General features: G+C 40.1%; 2 protein-coding genes across 4 annotated transcripts; one reads left to right on the forward strand and one right to left on the reverse strand.

Annotated features, from left to right (window-relative positions):
• Positions 1 to 6,500: 6,500 nt before the first annotated feature.
• Positions 6,501 to 15,129, reverse strand: LOC134211735 (uncharacterized). 2 transcript variants are annotated; one of them, XM_062688903.1, is made up of 3 exons: positions 14,938 to 14,956; positions 6,809 to 14,874; positions 6,501 to 6,724 (listed from the first exon to the last, which is right to left on the reverse strand). In XM_062688903.1, the coding sequence occupies exon 2, from the start codon at positions 14,137 to 14,139 to the stop codon at positions 7,294 to 7,296; it is 6,846 nt and encodes a 2,281-aa protein (XP_062544887.1). In that variant the 5' UTR covers positions 14,140 to 14,874; positions 14,938 to 14,956; the 3' UTR covers positions 6,501 to 6,724; positions 6,809 to 7,293. The 2 variants fall into 2 exon arrangements, with proteins under 2 accessions (XP_062544887.1, XP_062544888.1); XM_062688904.1 differs by having other exon boundaries at positions 6,501 to 6,749; positions 6,809 to 15,129.
• A 24-nt stretch (positions 15,130 to 15,153) lies between these two features.
• Positions 15,154 to 24,495, forward strand: LOC134211738 (josephin-like protein). Of its 2 annotated transcripts, XM_062688907.1 has the most exons (5): positions 15,158 to 15,421; positions 16,635 to 16,713; positions 16,779 to 16,871; positions 24,026 to 24,206; positions 24,273 to 24,495. In XM_062688907.1, the coding sequence occupies exons 1-5, from the start codon at positions 15,343 to 15,345 to the stop codon at positions 24,408 to 24,410; spliced, it is 570 nt and encodes a 189-aa protein (XP_062544891.1). In that variant the 5' UTR covers positions 15,158 to 15,342; the 3' UTR covers positions 24,411 to 24,495. The 2 variants fall into 2 exon arrangements, with proteins under 2 accessions (XP_062544892.1, XP_062544891.1); XM_062688908.1 differs by lacking the exon at positions 16,779 to 16,871 and having other exon boundaries at positions 15,154 to 15,421.
• Positions 24,496 to 24,540: the final 45 nt, after the last annotated feature.

The following is a 24,540-nucleotide window of genomic DNA, read 5'->3' on the forward strand; positions in this document are numbered from 1 at the left end:
CAAAAGAACTTCTCGTGAAAATTCGGAAAAAATCCTTGGAAATTAGAAGAAAAAAAATAACGGTCAGTTTGAAAAACGACTACACTCAGTGAAACAGCATAATAAACCCCAGAGCTCCCTGATGTTCGTTCCCCATCAATGAAGATGGATGCTAACAATATTGCTGTCTAAACTGTAGGCTGAGGTAGCTCAAAGTTTCTCCCATCCTGCTCCTTCTTTTTTGTCAACAAAATGGAACCAAGCGGGAGGAGAAAAAGTTCAAGCTACTTCAAGCTGCTCCTTAGTCAGGACTCACATGCTAATACTTTAGTAAGCCTTGGTAATTACTGACAAACGGATTGAGAATGCAGCAAAGTTGGACATTGGAAGCCCAGACATCAAAGTACATTGCCGAAAACATTTTAAATCCACATTATTTCTGGGCAGGTAAGACAGTCATCCATATAAATGCATTCATTAGTTGGTAAAACTCGTTAAAGACTCTGCTCCTGAATAGCTATTGGAAAATGTCCTGAAATGTAAAATATTAGAAGTTTGATAAAATCAAAGCTAATAATTTGCAAACACTTCGCCGATTTTTTCGCTAAAAAAACAAAATGAATAGTTGCTAAGATACCTTGCAGCGTCGAAAGCAATTCGACGTCGGAAGCAGTTACTGTCAAATTATTTTATGGCAGTCGCCATTATGGCGAGCGTGGAAAGCTATCGGCAAAGTAAACAAATGCTTGTTGGTAAGGCGGAAGTATTGTTATCGCCTAATGATAATTACGGCTAATTAAAACTCAAGAAGTAAAATGTACTATTAGATTAATTGTTTTAGAAGCAGCGTTAAACCAGGAACTAATAATTAGTTATTAGTTCCTGGCACTACTAGCGAAGTTAGGTTTAACGTACGGATTGCGAGAAAAATCCAACTTCGCTAGTCCCCCATTTCGGTTTTCAACTTGAATAGCGATATATACTTTTAAGCGTAACGCATTGTAACGCTCGCTTTCTTGAACAAACTAATTTCCTCGAAATTTCATCTAAATATCGCTTATTCGCACGGGAAACCAGTGAAATAGATGCTAAACAATATTAATTTCCTGCGAAGCCAATGGGGAAATTAGCAGCGGCATTGTTTTTAGTTCAGAAATCAGAAAAATTTCGCCAGGAGGGTCGAAAATGTGTAGGGGTCCAAATCAAGTTGGTTACCCTACATTCGGAAACTTATACTTTTCATTAACTTATGAATGTTATACTCCATTGCACAGTGACGTCACACACGACTTTTGACAGGTACTGGTCCTGTTGTTTACAGACGACTTTATTTTAATTTTGAGATACTTCTATCATTCTTTGGATTTTCTGATCGTTAATTACCTAAGCTTATCGATAATTACCAATATTTGAAAGCGGAATGTACGTAATGTGTTCAACATCGTGAAATATGCAGATTTAATTTAAATCAAAAAAATTCTAAGTCCGAAACGTAAACAACAGGACCAGTACCTGTCAAAATAGTGAGGTTAGGTTTGCCGCGCGCAATGACCTATTAGCTTTTTGATACGGGCTCATTCATTAGGTGGCATATATAAGTATTTTCGAATGGTTTTTTGCCATAACATACAGTCGGGATTCGCTGGTTGGGATCTTAATACTTGGGTCACTTTTTAGTTGGGCCTCCGCTGGTTGGGCAATGGCCCAACTAAAAAGCAACCGTACGTCAAAATTCAATGTAAACACGGAAAACGGGATTAGGCGTCAATGGACATCATTTGTGATGTTCAAGTCGAAATACACGAGTTCAAATGGCTGTCAGTTGGCCCAACTAAAAAACGAATTCGTTAGTTGGGCCGAGGTCGTGGCCCAACCAGCGAATCGCGACTGTATAAGGTTATTTTTTTACGTGCACTTTTCTAGGATTATGCGTACTTTATATAGTTCTAAAAGAGTATTTTCTGGTTACCGTGTATAGCTGTGCACGACCAAAAGATATTTTAGATTGTCGCTTCGGTTCAAAAGATATTTTTAGTTACTAGATAAAGATTGTCGCTTCGGTTCCCTTTGTTCTGCTGTCCGAAACATGTGTGGTACATACTGTGGGCGGACAATCGACCGACGGAACCAGACCAATGGAAAAAACACGGGGAAATCCGGAGCAAATGAAATGCGACCGCGTACAGTTAACGTTTTTCTTTATTTGAACAAACTCAGCACAACTACATGTCAAAGGTTTATTATAATGTTTCTCTCAGGGGTGGATTCGCGTATACGTCTAGCGTAACTTCCAATAGTGGCGCAACACTCCTCCTCGCGAATACAACTCTGTTTCTATTCGTCCCTGATCGGCAGGGTTGCCAATCCCATAGCGGTTGCGAACTTCTTGACTTTGGTTGCCCCAAGCGGCTTGGTCAAGATATCCGCAATCATATTCTCCGAAGCACAATACCGCAGCTCGATGTCACCAGACGTACAGCGGCTCCTGGTATAGTGGAACCGAGTGTCTATATGTTTAGACCTCTTCTTCTGCTGGTCTAACACAACGAAATCCAGGCAGCTTCTGTTGTCCTCAAAAATGACTGTGGGTTGTTGTTGTATTTCGTTCAGTTCCGCCAATAAGCGGCGTAGCCAAACAGCCTCTTGCGTAGCTTCTGACAGGGCCATATATTCGGCCTCCATGGTCGACATGACCACACACCTCTGCTTTCGGCTGACCCAAGTCACTGTTGCTCCTCCTAAACTGAACATGTAACCAGTACACGATTTACGATCACTACTATCCCCCGCCCAGTCGGCATCCGAGTACGCAGACAATAGTAAATCACAATCTTTCCTTCCAAGCGTCAATCCGTAGTCAATCGTGGTCAACAGGTAGCGAACAATCCGTCGAGCCTCGGTCCAGTCAGTGACCGACGGACAACTAACTTTCCGGCTCAAGATTCCGACTGCCGCCGCGATGTCTGGGCGACTATGCATTGACAGATACAGCAGGCAACCGATTAACTTTTGGTACTCTTCATTATTCTCCAGCTTCGGGCTATCACTAGTCACTTTGTAGTACCCCGGGTCCATAGGATACTTCGACCCCTTAGCATTCCCCAAACCAAACCGGTTGACTACTCTTCTGATGTAGGCACTTTGCGAAATCACGAAGAAACCATATACGTCCTTCCGCACACGGATACCCAAGAAACTCTTGATGTCTCCTAGCCTTGTAATCTTCAGTCGTTCCTGCAAAGCCCGCTCGAGTTGAGCGATTTCCTCCTCCTGTGCGCAAACCAGCAGCAGATCGTCCACGTAGACAAGTAAAAACATCCAATCATTCTTTGCATCACGCTTTCGGTACAGGCACGAATCGGAACTACACTGTTCAAATCCAAACTGCTTCAAAATGTCCGTTAGAGTCTTGTGCCAGACGCGCGCGGCTTGCTTCAAACCGTAAATGCTCCTCTTTAATCTGCACACTTTCTTCTTCTCTCCGGGCACTTCATACCCGGGCGGCTGGCGCATAAACACCACCTCGTCCAGCTTCCCGTACAGGTACGCGGATTTTATATCCAGGTGTTTTACGAACATCCGCCGATGACCAGCTACTGTCAACAGCACTCGGAAGGTAGAGCACATCGCCACTGGAGCAAATGTTTCTTCGAAATCCGACCCGAATCGCTGGCTGAAGCCTTGCGCAACGAGTCTAGCTTTCATCCGCTCGACTTTACCGTCCGCGTCCATTTTCTTTTTGTACACCCACTTACTACCGACAATGTTGCTAGCAGGTAACGGGTCCACAAGCTCCCACGTTTCGTTTGACATCAACGAATCGTACTCGACATCCATGGCTGCTATCCACTCGTCTTTCTCCGCACAGCTGACCGCTTGTTCGTATGAAGTAGGTTCGTCGTCCACCGTTGCCATGCCAACGAAATAGTCATCGAAACGGGCTGGTAATACTCCTCTCGTAGAGCGACGTGGATTCTCACGTTGGGCCCCCTCCTCGGGAGCAGAAATGTTCTCTTCGCCATAGAACAATTCTTCCGCCGATTCATACCCGTTCATATCTTCTTCTTCATTATCAGGATCTTCTGGTACAGCTGCAGGTGCTGCCTCACGCGGTGTTACTGGTACCGGCAGCGGTTCCAACTCGACTGTTGATTCAGTAGCTTCCAGCTTCCGCTCGGTATAACGTTCACTGTCCATACGCCAATCCTCGAGGAACTTCACATCCCTGCTGATGGTTATCCGCCCCGACGCCGTATCTAACAGCCGATATGCCTTATGCTCATTGGAGTAGCCTACAAACACCAAACTACGCGCTTTAGGTTCCATCTTCATGCGCGTCGCAGCTGGTATATGCACCCAGGCATCACAACCAAAAATCCGAAAATGCTCATACGATGGAAGTCTTCCGCACCATACGGGCTCATTCCGATGGATCTGGATGGTACTCGATTTTGGATATAGGTTGCGGTTAGGATCGCTTCACCCCAATACGTTTGATCAAGCTTCGCTTCCAACAGCATACAAAGCGCCATCTCCTTCAGGTATCGGTTTCGCCTCTCTACTACGCCATTCTGCTGTGGCGAGTAGGGCGCGCTAAACTGGCTCACGATGCCTTCTGTCCGCAGATGTGCCTGCAAATCCTTGCTAATGAACTCTCCACCACCGTCTGACTGTAGCACCTTGGGAGTTTTTCCAATCTGCGTCCGGCAGAAGCTGATAAAATCTTTAATTTTCGCTGCGGCCTCAGACTTATTTTTGAGAAGGTATACAAACGCCATCCGTGTGTGGTCATCAATTAAGCAAAGGAAATATTGGTTTCCACTCGGCGTGCTTGTCATTGGACCGCTGAGATCGGTATGTACGATGTCTAATTTTTGCCTTCGAGCCTCTTTCCGCGCTTTTCGGAAACAGTGCGTGAGCCATTTTTCCCTCCAGGCAACATTGGCACACGGTGCGCACACCACAATCCACTAGCTTCATCCCGTCTGCTTGCTTGTCCACATGAATAGCTCGAACCATGTCCGCGGATCACGGTGCCCTAGACGGCGGTGCCACGTATGCAGGCAGTGCGACGTGTGCGACGTCTGCACACTAATCATCGCTTGCTCCGCAGCACATAAACGGTAAAGGCTTCCATGTCGTTCACCAACTGCACATACCTCCCCATTGCGCTTTAGGATCTCACATCGATTCCCAGTAGAAACAACATCAAGATTCTTCTTTGCGAGGATACTCACAATCCAAACAAACAAGCAATTCACTGGTAAGGTTCGGGACGTACAATACCTTACTCAATTCGATTTCCACCGGAACACCACTATCGTTCACACCAACGATGGTTCCGCGGCCGGTTCCAGCCACCTCGGCTCGCTCGCCGTCGGCTAACATTACGCTTGTCTCACCAGTAGACTCCAGTGTGGTGAAAAAATTTCGGTTTCCTGTCATATGCCTTGAGGCCCCACTATCGATGAACCAACTCGATGGATCAGCTTGCCCCACCATCCATGCCAGCGGTCCGTCGCAGACTGCTTGCGCTTGCTTGGCTTTCGGTTCATCCGTCTTTTTCATCTTCAACTTCATTGTTGACTCAGCGACATTTGGGCAATCTTTCTTCAGGTGCCCCGGTTGTTTACATTGGAAGCAAGAACGAGTCTCCGTTTGTTTACTTCCACCACCGGCGGCTTTTACTCCACCGCGACGACGACGATGATCCACCCGCAACGCATGTCCACTGTTCAAAGTAACACCTCCGCAGCGTTCTCGACGTTTTTCGGCCTCCGCCAATAGCTTTGACTTGACCAGTTGAATCGTCAGCTCATTCCGTGGGCGCTGTTCCAATGCCGTTGCCAGGTAGTCATACGAGTCCGGTAAAGAACACAACAGCATTGCCACTTGTAGCTTCTCCGGAATAGCATCACCGACATCCGATATCCGCTGCACCAGATCTGAAAACGTGTGCAGATGATGCTCCATATCGTCGCTTTCCTTCAGTTCCAGATGCGTCAGCTTCTTCAAGAGGTATACCTCCGATCCCTTGTCGTGGTAATCCTTTAAGGCATCCCAAGCTGCCTTCGCTGTCGCACAATTGCGCACCAAGCTTGTTTGGTCATCTTCAATGCAGAGCCCGATTGTCGCCCGAGCTTTGGCATCCGCTTTCGTCCACTCTTCCGTTACTGGGTTTGCTGCAGGCTGGGAGATCACCTGCCATGTCTCCTCTCGAATTAGGAGCATCTCCATTTTAAATCGCCACGACTGATAGTTGTGGTTATTCAGCTTCTGTAAGGCAAATCTTTGCGAATCCGCCATTTTGCTATTTTGCCGGAATCTACCAGCCGTTACTCGACGCCACAAACTATCGACCGAAAACGAACCGTACCGTAACTTTTATCAGGCAAACGAATCGATTTCCACAATCGCGAAATAGCTGAGGCCCATAAACTGTGGGCGGACAATCGACCGACGGAACCAGACCAATGGAAAAACACGGGAAATCCGGAGCAAATGAAATGCGACCGCGTACAGTTAACGTTTTTCTTTATTTGAACAAACTCAGCACAACTACATGTCAAAGGTTTATTATGTTGTTTCTCTCAGGGGTGGATTCGCGTATACGTCTAGCGTAACTTCCAATAGTGGCGCAACACATACCTGTCAAATCGTATGGATTTTCCTTCTTTGACATTTAGCTCCCCTATCCTCGCCAGCAAAAGATGTTCCGGACAGCGACGACAGCGACAATCTTTATCTATATAGTATAGTAACTATAGTAACTAAAATATCTTTTTTCGGTTCCCTTTGTTCTGCTGTCCGAAACATGTGTGGTACATACCTGTCAAATCGTATGGATTTTCCTTCTTTGACATTTAGCTCCCCTATCCTCGCCAGCAAAAGATGTTCCGACAGCGACGACAGCGACAATCTTTATAGATCTAAAATATCTTTTGCACGACCCCATAATTTGTGTTTTTTGCTTTCCTCACGGGTTTCTTTCATGGAAATAACAACCGCTTTCCTATAGTGTTGAAACGACAATAATTTTATTTCTTAAACTTATCTACAATTACAGTTTTCTTACAGGCTAAAATTCTACCTCCACCAACGCTCTCGTTATTCTACCTGGTATGACGCTTACCTCACTGATGCGCTGTCGCCCCGACTATCCTAAAACAACAACGCTTCGTTTATTATGCCGATGACGCGCCTAAAAGACCTACCCGGTCTAGCCCTATCATAAACACATTCTTTCTTTTTATTCTGTGGCCTCGTCATCAACATACCGCCTCCCGTAATTCAACCGCGTTGAGTTACCTAAATTCAGACTTTTTGGTCCAAACTTTGTGGATGTCCACGTCTCTGATTGGTTACAATAGTTGGGATTTCCAATTCTGTTTCCACTTGGTTTCTATTCCGAGTTTTATTTTTGTACATATAAATCATCGTTAATCCTATGATCATAATAATAACTAATGTTGATCCTATGCCTATCATAGCAATATGCACTGTCTCCTGCCTTATTGGTATATCTGAAAATACCATTACTTCTTTTTCATATGGATTTTTAGGTTTCTCGAGTATTGACGTATCGTTAGTAAAATCCAAAGTTGTATAATCTATCTCGTAGGGTAACTGAATTAATGGTTTAAAAAATGTTTGTGCATTTTTTGTCTCTTTGAACATACTCGCATAATATACTAGCTCTTTTGATCTAATGAAACAATCCGGTTTTAATGTTACTTTCGCTATACTGTATGGGGGTGAAATAATCGCATTATCGCAATGAATAATTATTTCTTTAGCGTTGCTAGTATAATACAACACAACGTTAGGTTCGTTCAAAGGAAAAAACCGAATAAAAGATTTGTTCAGTCGTTTTGAAAGACATTTTGTCTTGGGTTTTTTATGAAGGATAGCCGCTGCCACACAATCTGTTTTTCTCATCATTACAGGTTGATCCACCATGAAATGAGAACTATTTAGCTTCTTCATGTTCCCTTCAGGGTAAAAAAAATCTTCTAAATGATTTATAGCTATCACTGTTTCATTTATGTCCATAATGGTTCCGTTATCAATATTTGGTATCGGAATCACTTGGAAAAGCTCGAAATTATCTCTATTAACGATTATTGAATTCATAAAAATGATTATCGTATCGTTTTCAATTTTAGTTTCAAAACTGATAGCTTGTGGATCTGATAAAACTGAATATCCATTCGGCAATTTATCTTGTATCCCTTTCAAGGTTTCCATGATGTTTTCCTTAGACAATGGATGTGACTTTACAGTTTTATATTTATTTGAAATACCTTGTAAAACTTGCGTTGCCAACATAGTTGCTTCAATTAATTTGGTCTTGAATATTTCCACACGTTGTGGGGTATGTTGATTTTGGAGTTGGATCATTCCCTTCCTTAAATTATAAATCCGATTGTTAAATTCATTGCCCATCTTTTCGGCTTTGACATCTATCGTTTTCATAATCTCAGATAGTTCGTGAAGTTTTTGTTCCTCGTGTGCTCGGACACTTTGTAACTCCTCTTCCAAATCATTTCCGCCAAATATTAAATTTTTCAGGAATCCAAGTATTCCTCCACTCCTCTTTTCTCTGCGTACGATCGCAATCTCTTGAATTACATTATCACATTGTCCCTCAATCGATAAAATTAGCTCTTCAAGTGATTTATCCTTTGTTTTATTCCCAATGAACTTCAGAGCTTCATTGAGATTTTTATGCAACCCATTTATTCGAGATATATCCTCAGATGGAACAATGTTAGAGGTAATTTGTGTTATCCAAATTCCTCTTTTTACCAAACATCCTCCTAAATGATCAAATAGCATACCACCCTCCTCAATAGGATTGATTTGTAAACCGTTTGCTGTATTAACATATAATATAGTTAATAAAACGGTCATAAACATTCCAAGCCGAGAAACTTTAGAGGATTTTTTATTGTTTGAATTTTGCATCGTAATATTACATTCTTCCCGAATGTCATTGGTGTTTTTTCTAACATCTAAGATTCCCATATTAATAGTGGGTCTAATAAATGTACCTTTGCCAGTTCTCACTGCTGCTGATCTAACTTGGCCATCCTTAGCAGGTCTAACCTCAGTTATAATACCCTTTTCGTAGAAACCTTTTCGATTTTCATCAGGCATTACCACTACGTCACCAATCTCAATTGGCTTCGAAGAGTTCTGCCATTTTGTTCTCTTAACCTGAGTTGGTAAATATTCCTTAATCCAACGTTGCCAAAATTGAGTTGTCATACTTTGCGCCTTTTTCCACTGTTGTTTTAAAGCTTCGGCTTGGCTAACATCATTTAAAGATAGCTCAGCCTCGCCAGAACAGCCTAAAATGAAGTGGTTCGGGGTTAAAGGTTCCTCCTCTTCTGAATCCAAAGGAATGTGTGTTAATGGCCTGCAATTGATAATGAATGCGATCTCATTTAACGTGGCTCTAAGAGTATGTTCACGGTACACACCCTGGAAATACTTCAACAAACTTTTTGTTTCTCTAACCATTATTTCCCAGGCACCTCCGAAATGTGGTGACAAAGGAGGATTAAAGTGCCAATCAATTCCTTCAGTTGCCAAACGTTGTTTTATTTTCTTAAGCTCATTATTAGCCCCAATAAAATTCGTACCGTTGTCACTGTATAATTCAGCAATTCTTCCACGTAAGTGTTGTAAATTCATTAGACATAGAAAGAAAGAGTCCGTACTCAAATCAAAGGCTACTTCTATGTGCACGGCTCGTGTTACCAAACATGTAAAGAGCGCTCCCCAACGTTTTTCTGTTCTTCTACCTATTGATATAATCATCGGACCAAAATAATCAACGCCAGTATATGTAAATACTTTCATATGCGGTGTTGTTCTGAACTCAGGAAGAGGAGCCATTAATGGCGGGATCGGTTTCGTTCGTGTATTTTTACAGAATTGACATTGCTTTCTTACATTCTTCAAGGCAACTCTAATATTTACTACCCAGAATTTTTGACGAATAGCCGCTATTACCGTTTCAAATTTTTGATGATAAAACCGTTCATGATAATGTTGCAAAATCAATTTGGTTACATGATGCTTTTGAGGCAAAATAATATGATTTTTGGCTGAAGGAGGAAGACACGAAACGTTTGATAGCCTTCCGTTTGATCGCAATATTCCTTTTTTGTCCAAAAATGGATTTAGATTTCTGATGTGACTACGATGATCAATATTTCCTGATATCGTTAAACACGAGATTTCATCTGAGAAAACTTCACTTTGAGCCTTTCTGACAAGGATCTCTTCCGCCCATTCAAGATCTACTTTTGACAAACAGAAATCTAATGTTAATTTACATTTTGTCGTGCGTAGCTTATCAATGAATTTCTTGGCCATGCAGACCGCTCTTTTCAAACGTAACCAGTTTGAACACCAAATAATCTGAATTCCCTTAAATTCCTGTAACTCTGCACTTATTATTAGATTCACATGTCTTAATTCTTCGTTTGTCTCCAAAGAACGATTTATCTTGGGCCAATTTTCTTCTGGCTCTTTTAGAAACCTTGGACCACTTGTCCAGATAGATTTTCTTTTTACTACCTTAGTAGCTTCATCTGCAGGGTTATTTTCACTATCTATCCATCTCCATTGGTTAGTGGTAGTGCTATCGTGAATTTCACTAACTCTAAATGCAACGAATTGTTTATAGTTTCTTGGATCCGATTTAATCCATGATAGGACAGTACTATTGTCCGACCAATACACAGTTTCATGAATCTCCAAATCAGATTCTTTCTCAATAGTACCAGCCAAACGCGTACCTAGTAACGCTGCCTGTAATTCTAATTTCGGAATTGTCATTACTTTCATTGGAGCCACCCTTGCCTTGGCAGCGACAATATTTACATCGATATTGTTCTCAGATAAAGTTCTGAAATATATAACTGCAGCAAATGCTCTCTCCGATGCATCCACAAATACGTGCATCTCTCTTTTTTTCACATCTAAGGCCTTTGAGTAGCACCTTAGAATCCTAAATGAATCTAAACGTTCTACTCTGAGATACCAATCAACTAAACGTTGTTTTATGTCTTCCGGGACTTCATCATCCCAGCCAAGTTGACGTCTCCACAGATCTTGCAAAATTATTCTAGATTCTATGGTGACATTTGAAATTAATCCAAGTGGGTCATATACTCTCGCAACGAAGGATAACAATTGTCTTTTCGTTAGAGTATCTAAGGATGTCAAACAATCAATTCTATACACCATTTCATCCTTTTCAGTATCCCATTGAATTCCCAAAACCTTTTGATATGATGGTTCGTTCATATCTAGCGATATAAGTTTTGAACTGTCAATTCTATCCATTGGTAAACCTTTCAATACCTCATCCGAATTTGATACAAATTTTCTAATATAGAAATTTGCGTGATCGTGAATTTTGATTACTTCATTCATTACCTTAATAGCTTCCGTTGGAGTTTGGAAACTAGCGAGACAGTCATCTACATAATGATTTTTTGTTATAACATTAACTGCTTCTGGGCAATTCCTTGTAAACTTAGCAGCATTTATATTTTTTACAAACTGAGCACATGCAGGAGAACATGTTGCTCCAAATGTCATGACCTGCATAACGTAAATATCTGGATTTTTGTTCGGGTCATCGCGAAATAGAAAACATTGAGCCTTCTGATCTGCCTCTCTAATCCTAATCTGGTGGAACATTTCTTTGATGTCACCCACAACCGCAATGCTATGTTCTCTAAATCTGATAAGAACACCAAGCAATGATGCTGTTGCGTCAGGACCCGCCAAGAGTTTGGAATTAAATGATTCTCCCTTAATCTCTGCCTTGGCATCAAAAACCAATCGTGGGATTTTGTTCTCATTTATCACAAGGAAATACGGTAGATAATAAGTCCTTTTATCCGTAACTTTCACTTCACTAGGGTCCAGCTTACGAGCATAACCTTTCTCGACATATTCTTTAATCTTGTTTGTATACCAAGTTTTAATTCCAGGATTATTTGACATTTTCTTTTCTTGAATTTTCAATCTTCCCAATGCCGATTGATAGCTATCTGGAAACTGAAACTCATCATCCTTCCATAATAGTCCGATTTCGTAATAACCGTTACTGTATTTTAACGTATTATGCATAATATCATTAGCTCTGACCACATTTTTTGATATTAAAGGTTTCTCAGGAGCCATGACACCGAACTGCTCGGTTGAGAAATATTCTTTGACGATTTCATTAAGTGACTTCTCTTCTGATTTTGTTTCAATTGCCAACACAAATGCCGTTTTATTTGAACGAGAATTTGTGCCTTCGCAACCATATACCACCCAACCAAGTCTTGTTCGCATAGCGATAGGTTCGTTGAACTTCCCACCACGCGATTCCAATCCATGCATTAAATACGCATGCGGTAAACCTAGCAACATTGTAGGAACCGCATTCCTATAACTTGAAACTTCCGCATCTTGCAAGTATGGATACGCTTGCTTTATCTTGTTGAAGTCCACAGTTTGCTTAGGTAACGACAATCTATTGACTGTCCTCACTTCTTTCAATAAAAACCTTTTTCCGCTAGTTCCCCTAATCTTCATTTCAATCTCTAAGCTTTGATTTTCATCCTGGGTGTTACCGTTCGTCCAGGATATTGAAAGTGGTCTTAATTTCCCATTCACATTCAGTTGTTTACTAATTTGTTCTGAGATTAAAGTAGAGGAAGAGCCTGGATCGAAAAGTGCATATGTTTCTAATTTCACTGATCCATTTTCTAGTGTAACAGGCATTATCTGGTATAATGTGTCACCCTTGTTCGAGTGTAAATTTAAAACCTTTTCCATTGGTCTAGCAGGGGCCAATAATAAATTTTCCTTTTGACTTTGTTTTCTATGCAACAGGTTGTGATGGTTTCTCGATTTACAGCCATCAACGTTACATACCTTTCCCCATCTACAATTATAGGCAGTATGGTTGGATGAATTGCAACATGCAAAACAAAGTCTATTTTGTTGCACCAACTTCATCCTTTCTGGTAAGTCCATATTTTTAAATTCTCCACATTCCGATGTTTTGTGATACTGTTTGCAAGCAAAGCAATTAAGCCCTTGCTTAGCTGTAAACTGCTTTCTATCATCTTTAACAGAGTGTACATTTATCGGTTTATTATTTCTTTTCGGTTGCTCCGATAGCATAATAACAGCTAAGTCCCCTTGCGGTTTTAACCAGTTATAAAACGTTTCCAAACTTGGAGCCTTGAACTGATTTTGATTTTGTAAATTTACCGCTGCTTGAAGCCCTGTAACATGACTCAACCAACTCTGATACAAATTCATCGGCAACCGACCACTCAGGTCCTTAATTAACCTTTGATCATTAAGATAATCTTCCTGTTTGAGAATTTTCATGTTAGTAACCATGTTCTCTAAAGCAGTTATGAAATCAATCATTGTTTTAGGATTATCCATCCTTGGAGCTTTAACATTCGTCAATTCCTCTAGTAGACCATTATAAACCACTTGTGGTCTACCAAATTGTTGCTCAAGACGATCTATGATAGATGGAATATTATTCGCTTCTACCATTAGTGGAGCGACGGAATTCATTGCTTTTCCTTTTAAATATTTATGTAATCTGCTAAGGTTATCTAAATTTGAAAAACCTCCGGCGGTTGTAGTTGCATCAAAGGCGGCCTTGAAACGAGGCCATACTTTATAGCAACCGTCAAAGTATGGAAGTTCTGCCATTGATTGCTTAGCTAATAAGTTAACCACGTGTGTTGAAGAGACTATAGGGTCAACAACATTCGGGGATGAAGATGAAGCATCTTGTTCCAATTTAATGTTCATAACCTGCATGAATTTTTTGATCATATTGGTTTGCGTTTCTTGCGATTCCTTTTGAATCTCCAAGAAAGTTTCGAATTGACTAGATTTCTTAACTTCAGCCATTTTTAACTTGGAGTAAATCTCCATACAGCGTGGACACTGCCAGCGCTCTTTCTCTGAAGGTAAGTGATCTAGGTTCACACAAGATTGGTGAAACCATAGGAAACAATCGTCACATTGGACCATTGCTTCCTTCTTATCGGGGTGTGAGCAAAGCTTACAGCTTCCACCCTTTTTGTTTTCTTTGTATACCACCTGTAACATTTTATACCAGATTGTTTCTTTTATGTATATATGTTTCTAACTATGTATATAAATGTATGTATAAGTTTTTAAAGTAAAATGTTCCTAACTTTTCAGCTTACTAACCTTCACGTCCAACCAGGGTCTTCCTACTTCGTCCGGGTTCCAACCTCAGTAATCCGCTTCTGAAGATATATCGCTGTCTTGTTGCTGTTGACCTGATTTGCTGCTGCTTTACTGCACCGGACACCGCGGCACATGGGGCGCTTCACTTTCCAATTTTTGATCGATGTAAGAACACAACTGCACTCTCTGCCACTATGTTTGTGTTCCTCGTCATTACCGTATTATCACCACATTATCGATATACTATATACGATATACGATCAACACACTTAAACAGGAGCTACAATGATCCAGTTCGTCCAAAACCAAGGAGATCGATCGTTTAGCCAACAACTAACGCTGGTATTTTAAACACCTTCAAACTTCTGGTTTCCTCTGATTGTTTGTCTTCGCGAACTCAAACCGCGGGAGCGAAAGTCACTAATGTTCGTTTAGCCAACAACTAACGCTGATCTTTAAAAAAAACCTTCAAACTTCTGGTTTCTTCTGATTGTTTGTCTTCGCGAACTCAAACCGCGGGAGCGAAAGTCACTATTTCACCGTGAGGACTAACCGAAATCCTCTCTGGAATGCCACCAATGTTTTTTGCTTTCCTCACGGGTTTCTTTCATGGAAATAACAACCGCTTTCCTATAGTGTTGAAACGACAATAATTTTATTTCTTAAACTTATCTACAATTACAGTTTTCTTACAGGCTAAAATTCTACCTCCACCAACGCTCTCGTTATTCTACCTGGTATGACGCTTACCTCACTGATGCGCTGTCGCCCCGACTATCCTAAAACAACAACGCTTCGTTTATTATGCCGATGACGCGCCTAAAAGACCTACCCGGTCTAGCCCTATCATAAACACATTCTTTCTTTTTATTCTGTGGCCTCGTCATCAACAATTTGTTTACAAATAATAGTCCATTTCGGAAAGTTGATCTACATTATTTGTTTTGAAGTCCTGATGGTGTGAACCGCAGTGAAACTGGTGCAAAAAATCAGGTTTTTACAAATTATTCTTTTTAAACAAATTATTCTTGTGCATAACTCTTGGATGATAGGAAGTTTTATACATAACAACTTGAGTGCAGATGTGCATTGTGTAAAATGGGAGCTTCAGCTGTTTATCATGAAAGACAAATCAAAGAGTTGTGTGCGCTCCATGCGCTAAATAATTTATTTCAAGGTAAATATCTGCTTCATTATAAACAGAATTCAAACTTAGACTGTCCCAGATTACGAGCTTTAATCTCTGATATCTTCTCTTCTATATACATAAAACTGAATTTCTGTCTGTCTACTGAACCGATTGGCCTGAAAATTTGTATGCAGAGGTTTTTGTGGCCGGGGAAGGTTCTTAAGATGGTTCGAGACCCCTCCCTTCTTTGGAAAGGGGGGCTCCCATACAAATGAAACAGAAATTTCTGCATAACTCGAAAACTAAGCTGAGAATTAATCAACTTTAGGCTAAACAAAGTTCGTCGGGTCTGCTAGTATTAAATAAAGAGATGTGCGAACTTTGGAAAACTCTCCTATACAACGACTGCTGTGAAAGACATTACGCGTTTTATGCTTCCAGTGGTTCTATAGTGAGCATTTCGCTTCGCTCCTCGAAGGAAGCAACGTCGGAGGAATCTAGCTCTAGGATCGATGATTACGTCTCAGATTTTTGCTACGATGTCATTAACCTGACAGAGACATGGCTTAACTCACGAACTTTTTCCTGTGATTTCGCTGCGAAATCAGCCGTCAACCTGGTGGTCATTTACTCCGGTCTGAAAGTGACCCGAACTAATCTGGATATTCTTAAAATTAGGCTACCGTAAACTATTTTTGTGCGCGCCTTGTCGACGCTTACAGCCAGTCCATCTTCACTGTATTGGAAACTGCATCTCTAATTGACGAGATTTGCATAATTGGCGGATACCTTCACATATTGGTTTTCTGTATCCAGATCCTGAACACTCGCAACATCGTGATGCTTAACTCCTCAGTAGTTACAGCGTATCCATGCTAATCGAGATTAACAACCTAGTCAACGAGAACTATCGCATGTTGGACATGTGCTTTGTATCCACCCACGATAAAGCACCTCTAAGCTCGGTGGCGCTGCCCCCTTATAAACAATGTTATTCATCACCCTCCGCTGATATCCACTATCGAAAACCTTCAAATACCCGTTAGCAACGCACATACTTCTTCCGGTTTCTACAACTTTGCAAAAGCAGGTTACTGGTGTACCGCGGACGTGCTCACTAGCACATCTTGGCGTAAGTTATTGGCAAGGCCAAAGAGATCATAATATTCAGATTTATACGATGGGACAGTCATATGTTCTACAACTTACAAGATATACAATTTATATACTATGATAATAACAAAACAATAACAATTTCCAGATAAAGAATCATACAACAAGATCCAGTTAGACGAAATTTGCCGTAATCTGGCTCCAAATGATTATATCAATCCACATAGGTAATGAAACATATGTAAGTACTTATATTCAAATATAACGACTGCTAAATCCTTTCTTTTTTCAGATCAATTTTAGGCCTAGGAAATTATGACATAAACGTTATCATTACAGCATTACACATCAAAGATTGCGAAGCAGTTTGGTTCGATAAAAGAAAGTATGATTTCATTGCGTTACAGAATAGTTTTGAATCTTCTTCTAAATGGGCTAGCTGGACACAACATTGTACCTAGGATAATTTGATTCGTTCAACATACGTGAAATAGTGGAAAAGTATCCGATGGATTTTTTTAAAAATTGTTCAAGATTATTACATCTGGGTCTACAGTTAGCCTTGCGAGAAAACGCGTAGGACGGCTGATCTAAAGATGGCGAGTTCGATTCTCGGTCCGGCCTAGGATGTCCTCGAGGTGGGGAACATTCTTGGCTTACTGGACATAAGTAAATCTACTACATATTCATGCAATTGGACATAGAAAAGCTTTCATTTAATCACTGTGAAAACACTTATAGAATATTAAGTTGAAGAGAAGGTCAAGATCCAGTTGGAATGTAGAGCCATTGAAGAAGAAGATCTGTTTGTCTGTGATAGAAATTTATGTGCTATAGGCACATTGTTTTATTAAAGCATGTTAAATAGCAGCAACAATATTACAATGTTATGGAAATGCTTCTTATCTTCCAAACGTAGCCGTACATGTTCATGATAGAATTAGAGGCGAAAGTGTTGATTAGATAGTTCCGAAAGTTTACGGCATGAATGAAGAATGTTTTATGAAAGAATTTGAAAGCGAGTGGAGGTCATTGTTTGTGATGATGTAAATCTCACGATTCCTTCTGCCAAACAACAATCTTGGCAACCGAAGAAACAGATTAAATGCTTGTTTGTATAAAATTTTCACTTCATTTACACTGATAGCCTGAACTCAATCAAAGTTTGTTACAATTGCTCTGCCTATTTTATTAAAGCATTACCACGCGTCAACGCGTTTCTCAGTACGCACTGCATTAAGCATTTATGCTTGGATGTTGTTCAATGCGACGCGTACTGAGAAACGCGTGACAATGCTTTAATGAAGCAGGATTAAACCAAAGCGTCAACGCGTTGACTTAGATTAAAATGTATTTAGGACGACCGCCATCCATTGAAACTCTACGATCGCGTGTTCGCCTGTGTTTTACAAAAGGGGGCTATAGTGCACCGCACGGACGAGCATTTATATCTTCCTCATTCCAAACACATTAGAAAACAACAAGGCAATAGCCTATTCAGATTACGCCTTTTTATCGTAATACAGTGGATAAATAAATTGAATGTATGGGGATTGGCATCAAGCAGAGACGTAGCGTGGACTCCCAGTGCCCTTGGCGAAAGTTCATTGGGCGCCCCTTCCTTAGCAAAAAAGAATGTGCAATAATTAACATTAAAAGAGCACTTCGAATCTTACCTACCCAAAAGAAGTAAGATTAAAAGTTCAGATACTTGAAAAACACTTAGACCTGAACTGCCGTGAATCGCAAGTCAGTCCCATCTGCATTTTAATCAATTTTGAGTTAGAATTGTGATTCACTTTCTTTTTGTATACATATATATTTATCTATGCTAGTCAGAACGGGAAGTTTGTTCTAGAAAATTGAAAATCCAATCCAAGTCGGATTGCCCCATAACGAAAAGTAACCGCAAGTCAGTCCCATTAGTAAAAATGACTAAAATAGCATGAAATAAATTGCAATAAGACATTATAACTTGTTATTAACAATGGTTAATAATATCGAGGTTAAGAAATGATTTTTATAGCATTTTTGAAGCATTTCTGTAGGTTTACTGTTCTGGCAAATTCATCCAGTATGATTTACTATCGTCATTGACGAGCGGTAAAATAACTTTCAGCAAAGAAGCTTTGCTCTTTTCTGATATTCCTTCGGGGGCAGCTTACCATTTTAGCGTGACTTGCAGAAGTAATCCATCACTTTGAATCTGGTTGCACGGTAGATTCCGGGGTACTAGGTAGATTTACTTTCGGTCCGATTTCAATTGCTACCGTAGCTTCGAACGCAGCGGCTTGTTCTACGCGTTGCGCCTTGTTGCTAAATACATAAAACTCACCATCGTCTGACTCATTGGACGAATCTTCATTCGATCCATACAACATAAAGCATTGTAACGCCGACATTATTCGGAACAGATAAAAAAAAACACAGACAATCAGACATAACACATTCATTCATCAAATTCATCGTCCTACAAACACGAACGACATCTGTTGTTTTCAATCAGTTGGGTGAATCACAAACCAGATGGCGTTACAGAGCAAATGTGAAACTCGAGCAAATCCGATGCGTGCGCCACTTGTGACCAATTCTTCTTCTTCTTATTGGCATTACAATCCCCACTGGGACATTACCGCCTCGCAGCCTAGTGTTCATTCAGCATTTCCACAGTTATTAACCGCGAGGTTTCTAAGCCAGGTTACAATTTTTGCATTCGTATATCATGAGGCTATCACGATGATACTTTTATGCCCAGGGGAGTCGAGATAATTCCAAACCAAAAATTTCCTAGACCGGCACCGGGAGTCGAACCCAGCCACCCTCAGCATGGTCTTGCCACAGACAAACAGACATAACACATTGAACATTTACTTATTAAATTCATCTTCGTTCAAACACTTACGACATCTATTGATTTCAGTTAGTTGGGCGAATCACGAACCAGATGGCGGTAGTGAGTAAACGTCAAACTCGAGCAAAAACGATGCGCGCGCCACGAGTGATCGATTGGCCAACTAATGATTATTTGAATTGACCAGCAAATCAGTGAACGATGGAAATTTGACGAGTGTTATGTCTGTTTGTCTGTGGTCTTGCTTTATAGCCGCGCATCATACCGCTAGGCTTAGGAGCCCCCCCCCCCTTGTGACCGATTGGCCAACTAATAATTATTTAAAAGGGCCAATAAATCAGTTAACCATAAGAATTTCATGCAATGAGAGACTCGTCTCCGCAATGTGACTGACTTGCGGTTACTTTTCACGTGGATGGAGAATGTAATCGCTTGTCAGTCACACTCGAATTACTATTAGAAAAATAATTATTATCAATAGTTTTAACAATGTTTCTACTAAAAAACCATTAGTTCTGTATTATAGCATAGCTTTTTTATATCAAATCAGTCCTAAACACATAAATAATAGAGAAAACATGCTAACCTTTTGCAATCGATTTTCTCGTTTTCACTTTTTTACAGATGGGACTGACTTGAGATTCGCGGCAGTAAACAATTTGAAAATTTTAGTCGTTCTTTTTATTTTTGTATAAAATACCGCAAACAACAATGATTTTCAAGAAATAAATTTCAGCGCTTGTGGTTTATTATGGATCAGTTCTGAGTACTGTTAAGAAATTTGTAAGCTCTTTCGACAAGCAATGAATCACCCATTTTGAGCGTGCTTACAGCGGCACACTAGGAGTTAACTTTGTGAAATCAGTATGGCGAAAGGCATCTAAGGTTCGATTTCTCAAAAATAAGCACCTTCATTCAAAAAATATTTGGTAGGCGTAGTAGCGGACACCTTCCTACATAACCGGTACCAAATAGTTTTTCATGAAAAGTTTCTAATTTTGAGAAAACCCGCGTTAGATCTCTTTCGCCATACAAATTTCTGGCGGTTAACTCATGCTGACTATTTGCGCATATACTACAGCGCCTGGATGTGACAGCGGCGGGTAGAAAATCAGCCACTGCCAATAATTCATTATGGGTTCCGTTCACGTATTTTGCCTTTCCACTGATTCATATTTTGTGAAAAAAATAAAAAAATTAAGAAAAAAACTCCCTATTTTCTATTTTTCCCAAATTTACACCGTGGTGATAAAATCGGGATATAACTGTATTACAGTCTAATATGTACAACATTTCCAGCTCTTCCCTTTTATGTTAGTATGAATAAATAATAATAACTAATCATTAGGTATTGATTTAAGCGGTTTAAGGTGATTATAGAATGAAGCCAGAAATCGGCCATTTTGTATACCACGTGCTTTTCCAATATTTTTTTCATGAGCACGAGATGAAAGAACCATAACGCGTATGGGGCTGAAATAATGGTAGATCGTTTGCTTAGTTATGCTGAACAATCATAATTTGAGTTTCGGCACTGTACGAAAACTATTACGCCAGATTTGGGGTTTTGGAAATGTATGTAGATAAACGTGTGGTGAATTTGAAATTCACCACGGGCTTCATTCTATAATCACCTTAAAAATTGATTGTATTGCAGCTCAATTTATATTTTATGGGGCAAGATGGCCTCTCTGGGGCCAGATAGCCGTGGATAATAAATTGTAATTAATTGCATATTATTTGGCAACCCGGCCTTACGAAAACCATTTTTTTGTTCAATATCTTGGTTGTGCATATGCACAGCTTACTTACTTACTTATGAGTCCTGTACACCTCCGGTGGTGCAAAGGGCCGACTTTAAAGATCTCCATCCTGAGCGTTGCACAGCTATCGCTTTAACATGTTACCCGGTTAGATATCGGTCAACTTCTTTTATTTCTTCATTGAGGCTTCGCTGCCAAGAGCCTCCCCTTCTGTTGCTATCGGCCTCTGGTGACAGGTGCACAGCACATGTTTCGAAATGGACAAATTGATATGACATTTGCGAAAAAGAATCCACGTGTCTTGGAGGGACTCGAACCTTCAACCTCCTATTCTCTAGATAGGCGTGATAACCCCTGCACAACAAGACCACTTAAGGTGATTATAGAATGAAGCCCGTGGTGAATTTCAAATTCACCACACGTTTATCTACATACATTTCCAAAACCCCAAATCTGGCGTAATAGTTTTCGTACAGTGCCGAAACTCAAATTATGATTGTTCAGCATAACTAAGCAAACGATCTACCATTATTTCAGCCCCATACGCGTTATGGTTCTTTCATCTCGTGCTCTTGAAAAAAATATTGGAAAAGCACGTGGTATACAAAATGGACGATTTCTGGCTTCATTCTATAATCACCTTAAAGGTCACGTTCGTGGAAAAGCTATCAGAATCCGAGTACCAACCTCCACCGCGGTTAGCTCTTTTTTGCAAATTGAACATTTTTCGGGTGCTTGATTTATCCAATCTTCACATGTGCTTTACTGTTGTATATCCACAGTCAAGCGAGTGCACATTGTAATTATAAGGTCCTACGCTACATGACGAGCTCGGTGGTCTAGTGGCTATCGCTTCTGCCTTACAACCAGGAGGCCGTGGGTTCAATCCCAGGCTCGTCCCTTTCCTACTTTGTATTCCTATCTCAATTCTTTCTGTGTTTCACGTTCTACCAAAACGATTCCGACTGTTAATTATAGAGGCCTTGATAAGAGAAACGCGGATAGAAAATGTAACTCTGCCAACACTGCAGCAAATCTTCATTAAAGAACAACACATGAAACCCAACACATTGGGGCCCTCCTTAGCCGTGCGGTAAGACGCGCGGCTACAAAGCAATACCATGCTGAGGGTGGCTGGGTTCGATTCCCGGTGCCGGTCTAGGCAATTTTCGGATTGGAAATTGTCTCGACTTCCCTGGGCATAAAAATATCATCGTGCTAGCCTCATGATATACGAATGCAGAAATGGTAACCTGGCTTAGAAACCTCGCAGTTAATAACTGTGGAAGTGCTTAATAAACTAAACACCCAGTGTGGGGAGTAATGCCAATAAGAAGAAGAAGAAGAAGACAACACACGAAAAGGAAGAAATGGTTTATCCAGGTAAAATTTTACATACCGCTATTTAATGTGTTCACATCACTTGGCAATAGAATACAATAAACAGAACAATTGCATTTCATAATTTATCATTGATTTGCATACATTATTTATAACACATGGGGCCATCCACAAAGTACGTTACGCTCCTAGGGGGGAGGGGTAGTTCCGAGCAGCGTGACGACTCATACAAAAAAATTAGATGTTGAATATAAAAAGTTTGACGCAGGGGGAAGGGGGGGCGGATGGTTGAAAATCGCCAATTTTAGCGTGACGTACTTTATGGATCTTCCCCATGTAAAATGCATGCAAAATGTGTTCATTCATAAATGGTATTAAATAGGAATAATAAAAAGGTTCTATAGCAGTCACTAGAGCCCGAAGCGGACAACAAGCCGGTCCAAACTTTCCACCTCTATTCTTCAATCCGGACTCATTACCTCCTCTCCAGCCTGCCCCCATTCTATTTTATTTTTTTCAATTAAAATCAACAGGATTATAGTATGAGAACTATGAGAATATTTATAATAATCGGAATATAATCAAACAAATTTATATGATGCAGATATTATATTAACATTTACATTTTATTATATAGATTTATATCTAGGGATATACTAATGGTCATAATTATATCTAACCCCATTTAATACAATTAACTAATGATACTTGGCCACAAATGATTATGTGGCCACCTTTGTTTCACTATATTTATTTAAAGCGACATGGTACAGAAGAACGATTGCGATGCTCATTCTGGAGACTATGATGAACAACAAGTAGAACCTCAATTACGATATGCAATGACATGCCTTAACTCTTTCTAAAACAGAGTGATGTAAATCAGCAAATCAATTAAGTAACTATCCAACCTTAAATTAATATTTGATTAAATATATTTCTATTTGATATCAATGAGTTAGAAAGAGTTAGTGCAACAATGAACAATCACTGGTGCGATTTGCCAAATGCTGCAAGTAGTAGATTATTATTACATTAACCTATATACACTAGTTTTTGTCTTATCCGTAAACCATTTGGCAGATTGCACTATGTCACTGAAGGCTGTGCGGGGCATTGCGACCTACCAGTCCAAGGTGGTTCATGGCTGTGCTGATAGGTTTCAACACAGGTCCGATCCTGAACATCCAAAGGTAGACGTATTGCCTAGTGTTAAAACATCGCAGGTTGGCCGAGGCCCGGGGATACGTTGATAATAACAGAATAAATGTCGGTGTTAGTGTATGAGATCAGAAAAAATAAATTCATGTGAAAATATAATCGTCCATATAGCATGTCGTCCCGGTTTTAAAAGCCTTTAATATTTAGCCTGCTTAAACTACAAGCTTCATTACTTGATAAATAGTATCTTGATGTCAAAGTCCAAAAATCTTGTTTTTTTTCCGGAATAAAATGTATATATGACGTTTCGTATCAAGATACTTTTTATCAACCCTTATCAAATAATTACGTTAAAAACTGATGAAATGTTTCATGTCATTCCTCCTTTCATGGATGAAATGAACTAAATTCACACATTTTCAGAGACCCTTGTTGTATCGATACTTCAAAAATAGTTGGTTTCATTTTGAACGTTCCATCGAACTACAAAATTGGATTTGTACGTCTGCCAATTCAGCGGAGGCATTGGATCAGTGTGAGGAAAATCAATGGAGAATACTGGAACCTGGATTCGAAACTAGATGCACCCCAAGTAATAGGAAAGGTAAGCTTCTGAAGTTTTTAATAAAATCAAACACCCCCAATGAAAATATATGAATTAAATTTCAAGGAAACCCAAGCTATGGAATACCTACGTTCGCAATTGCAAAGCAACGATAAAGAACTGTTTATCGTCTGCACAAAGGGAGTGGATAAGGACCAGACCTGGCTTTTTCCGGAATATAGGCATGATGGAGAAAACAAATAATAACATTAGACCAAAACTTTAATAATGAAAATATGAACTTTATTTTGTTGGGTTTTAAATATATTGATTGAATATTCAGAATAAATTATGCGATTCACTAAGAATATCATGAAATCCAGAAATCAGGAAA

This window comes from Armigeres subalbatus, chromosome 2 (assembly GCF_024139115.2).
Source record: "Armigeres subalbatus isolate Guangzhou_Male chromosome 2, GZ_Asu_2, whole genome shotgun sequence".
NCBI classification, from domain to species: domain Eukaryota; kingdom Metazoa; phylum Arthropoda; class Insecta; order Diptera; family Culicidae; genus Armigeres; species Armigeres subalbatus.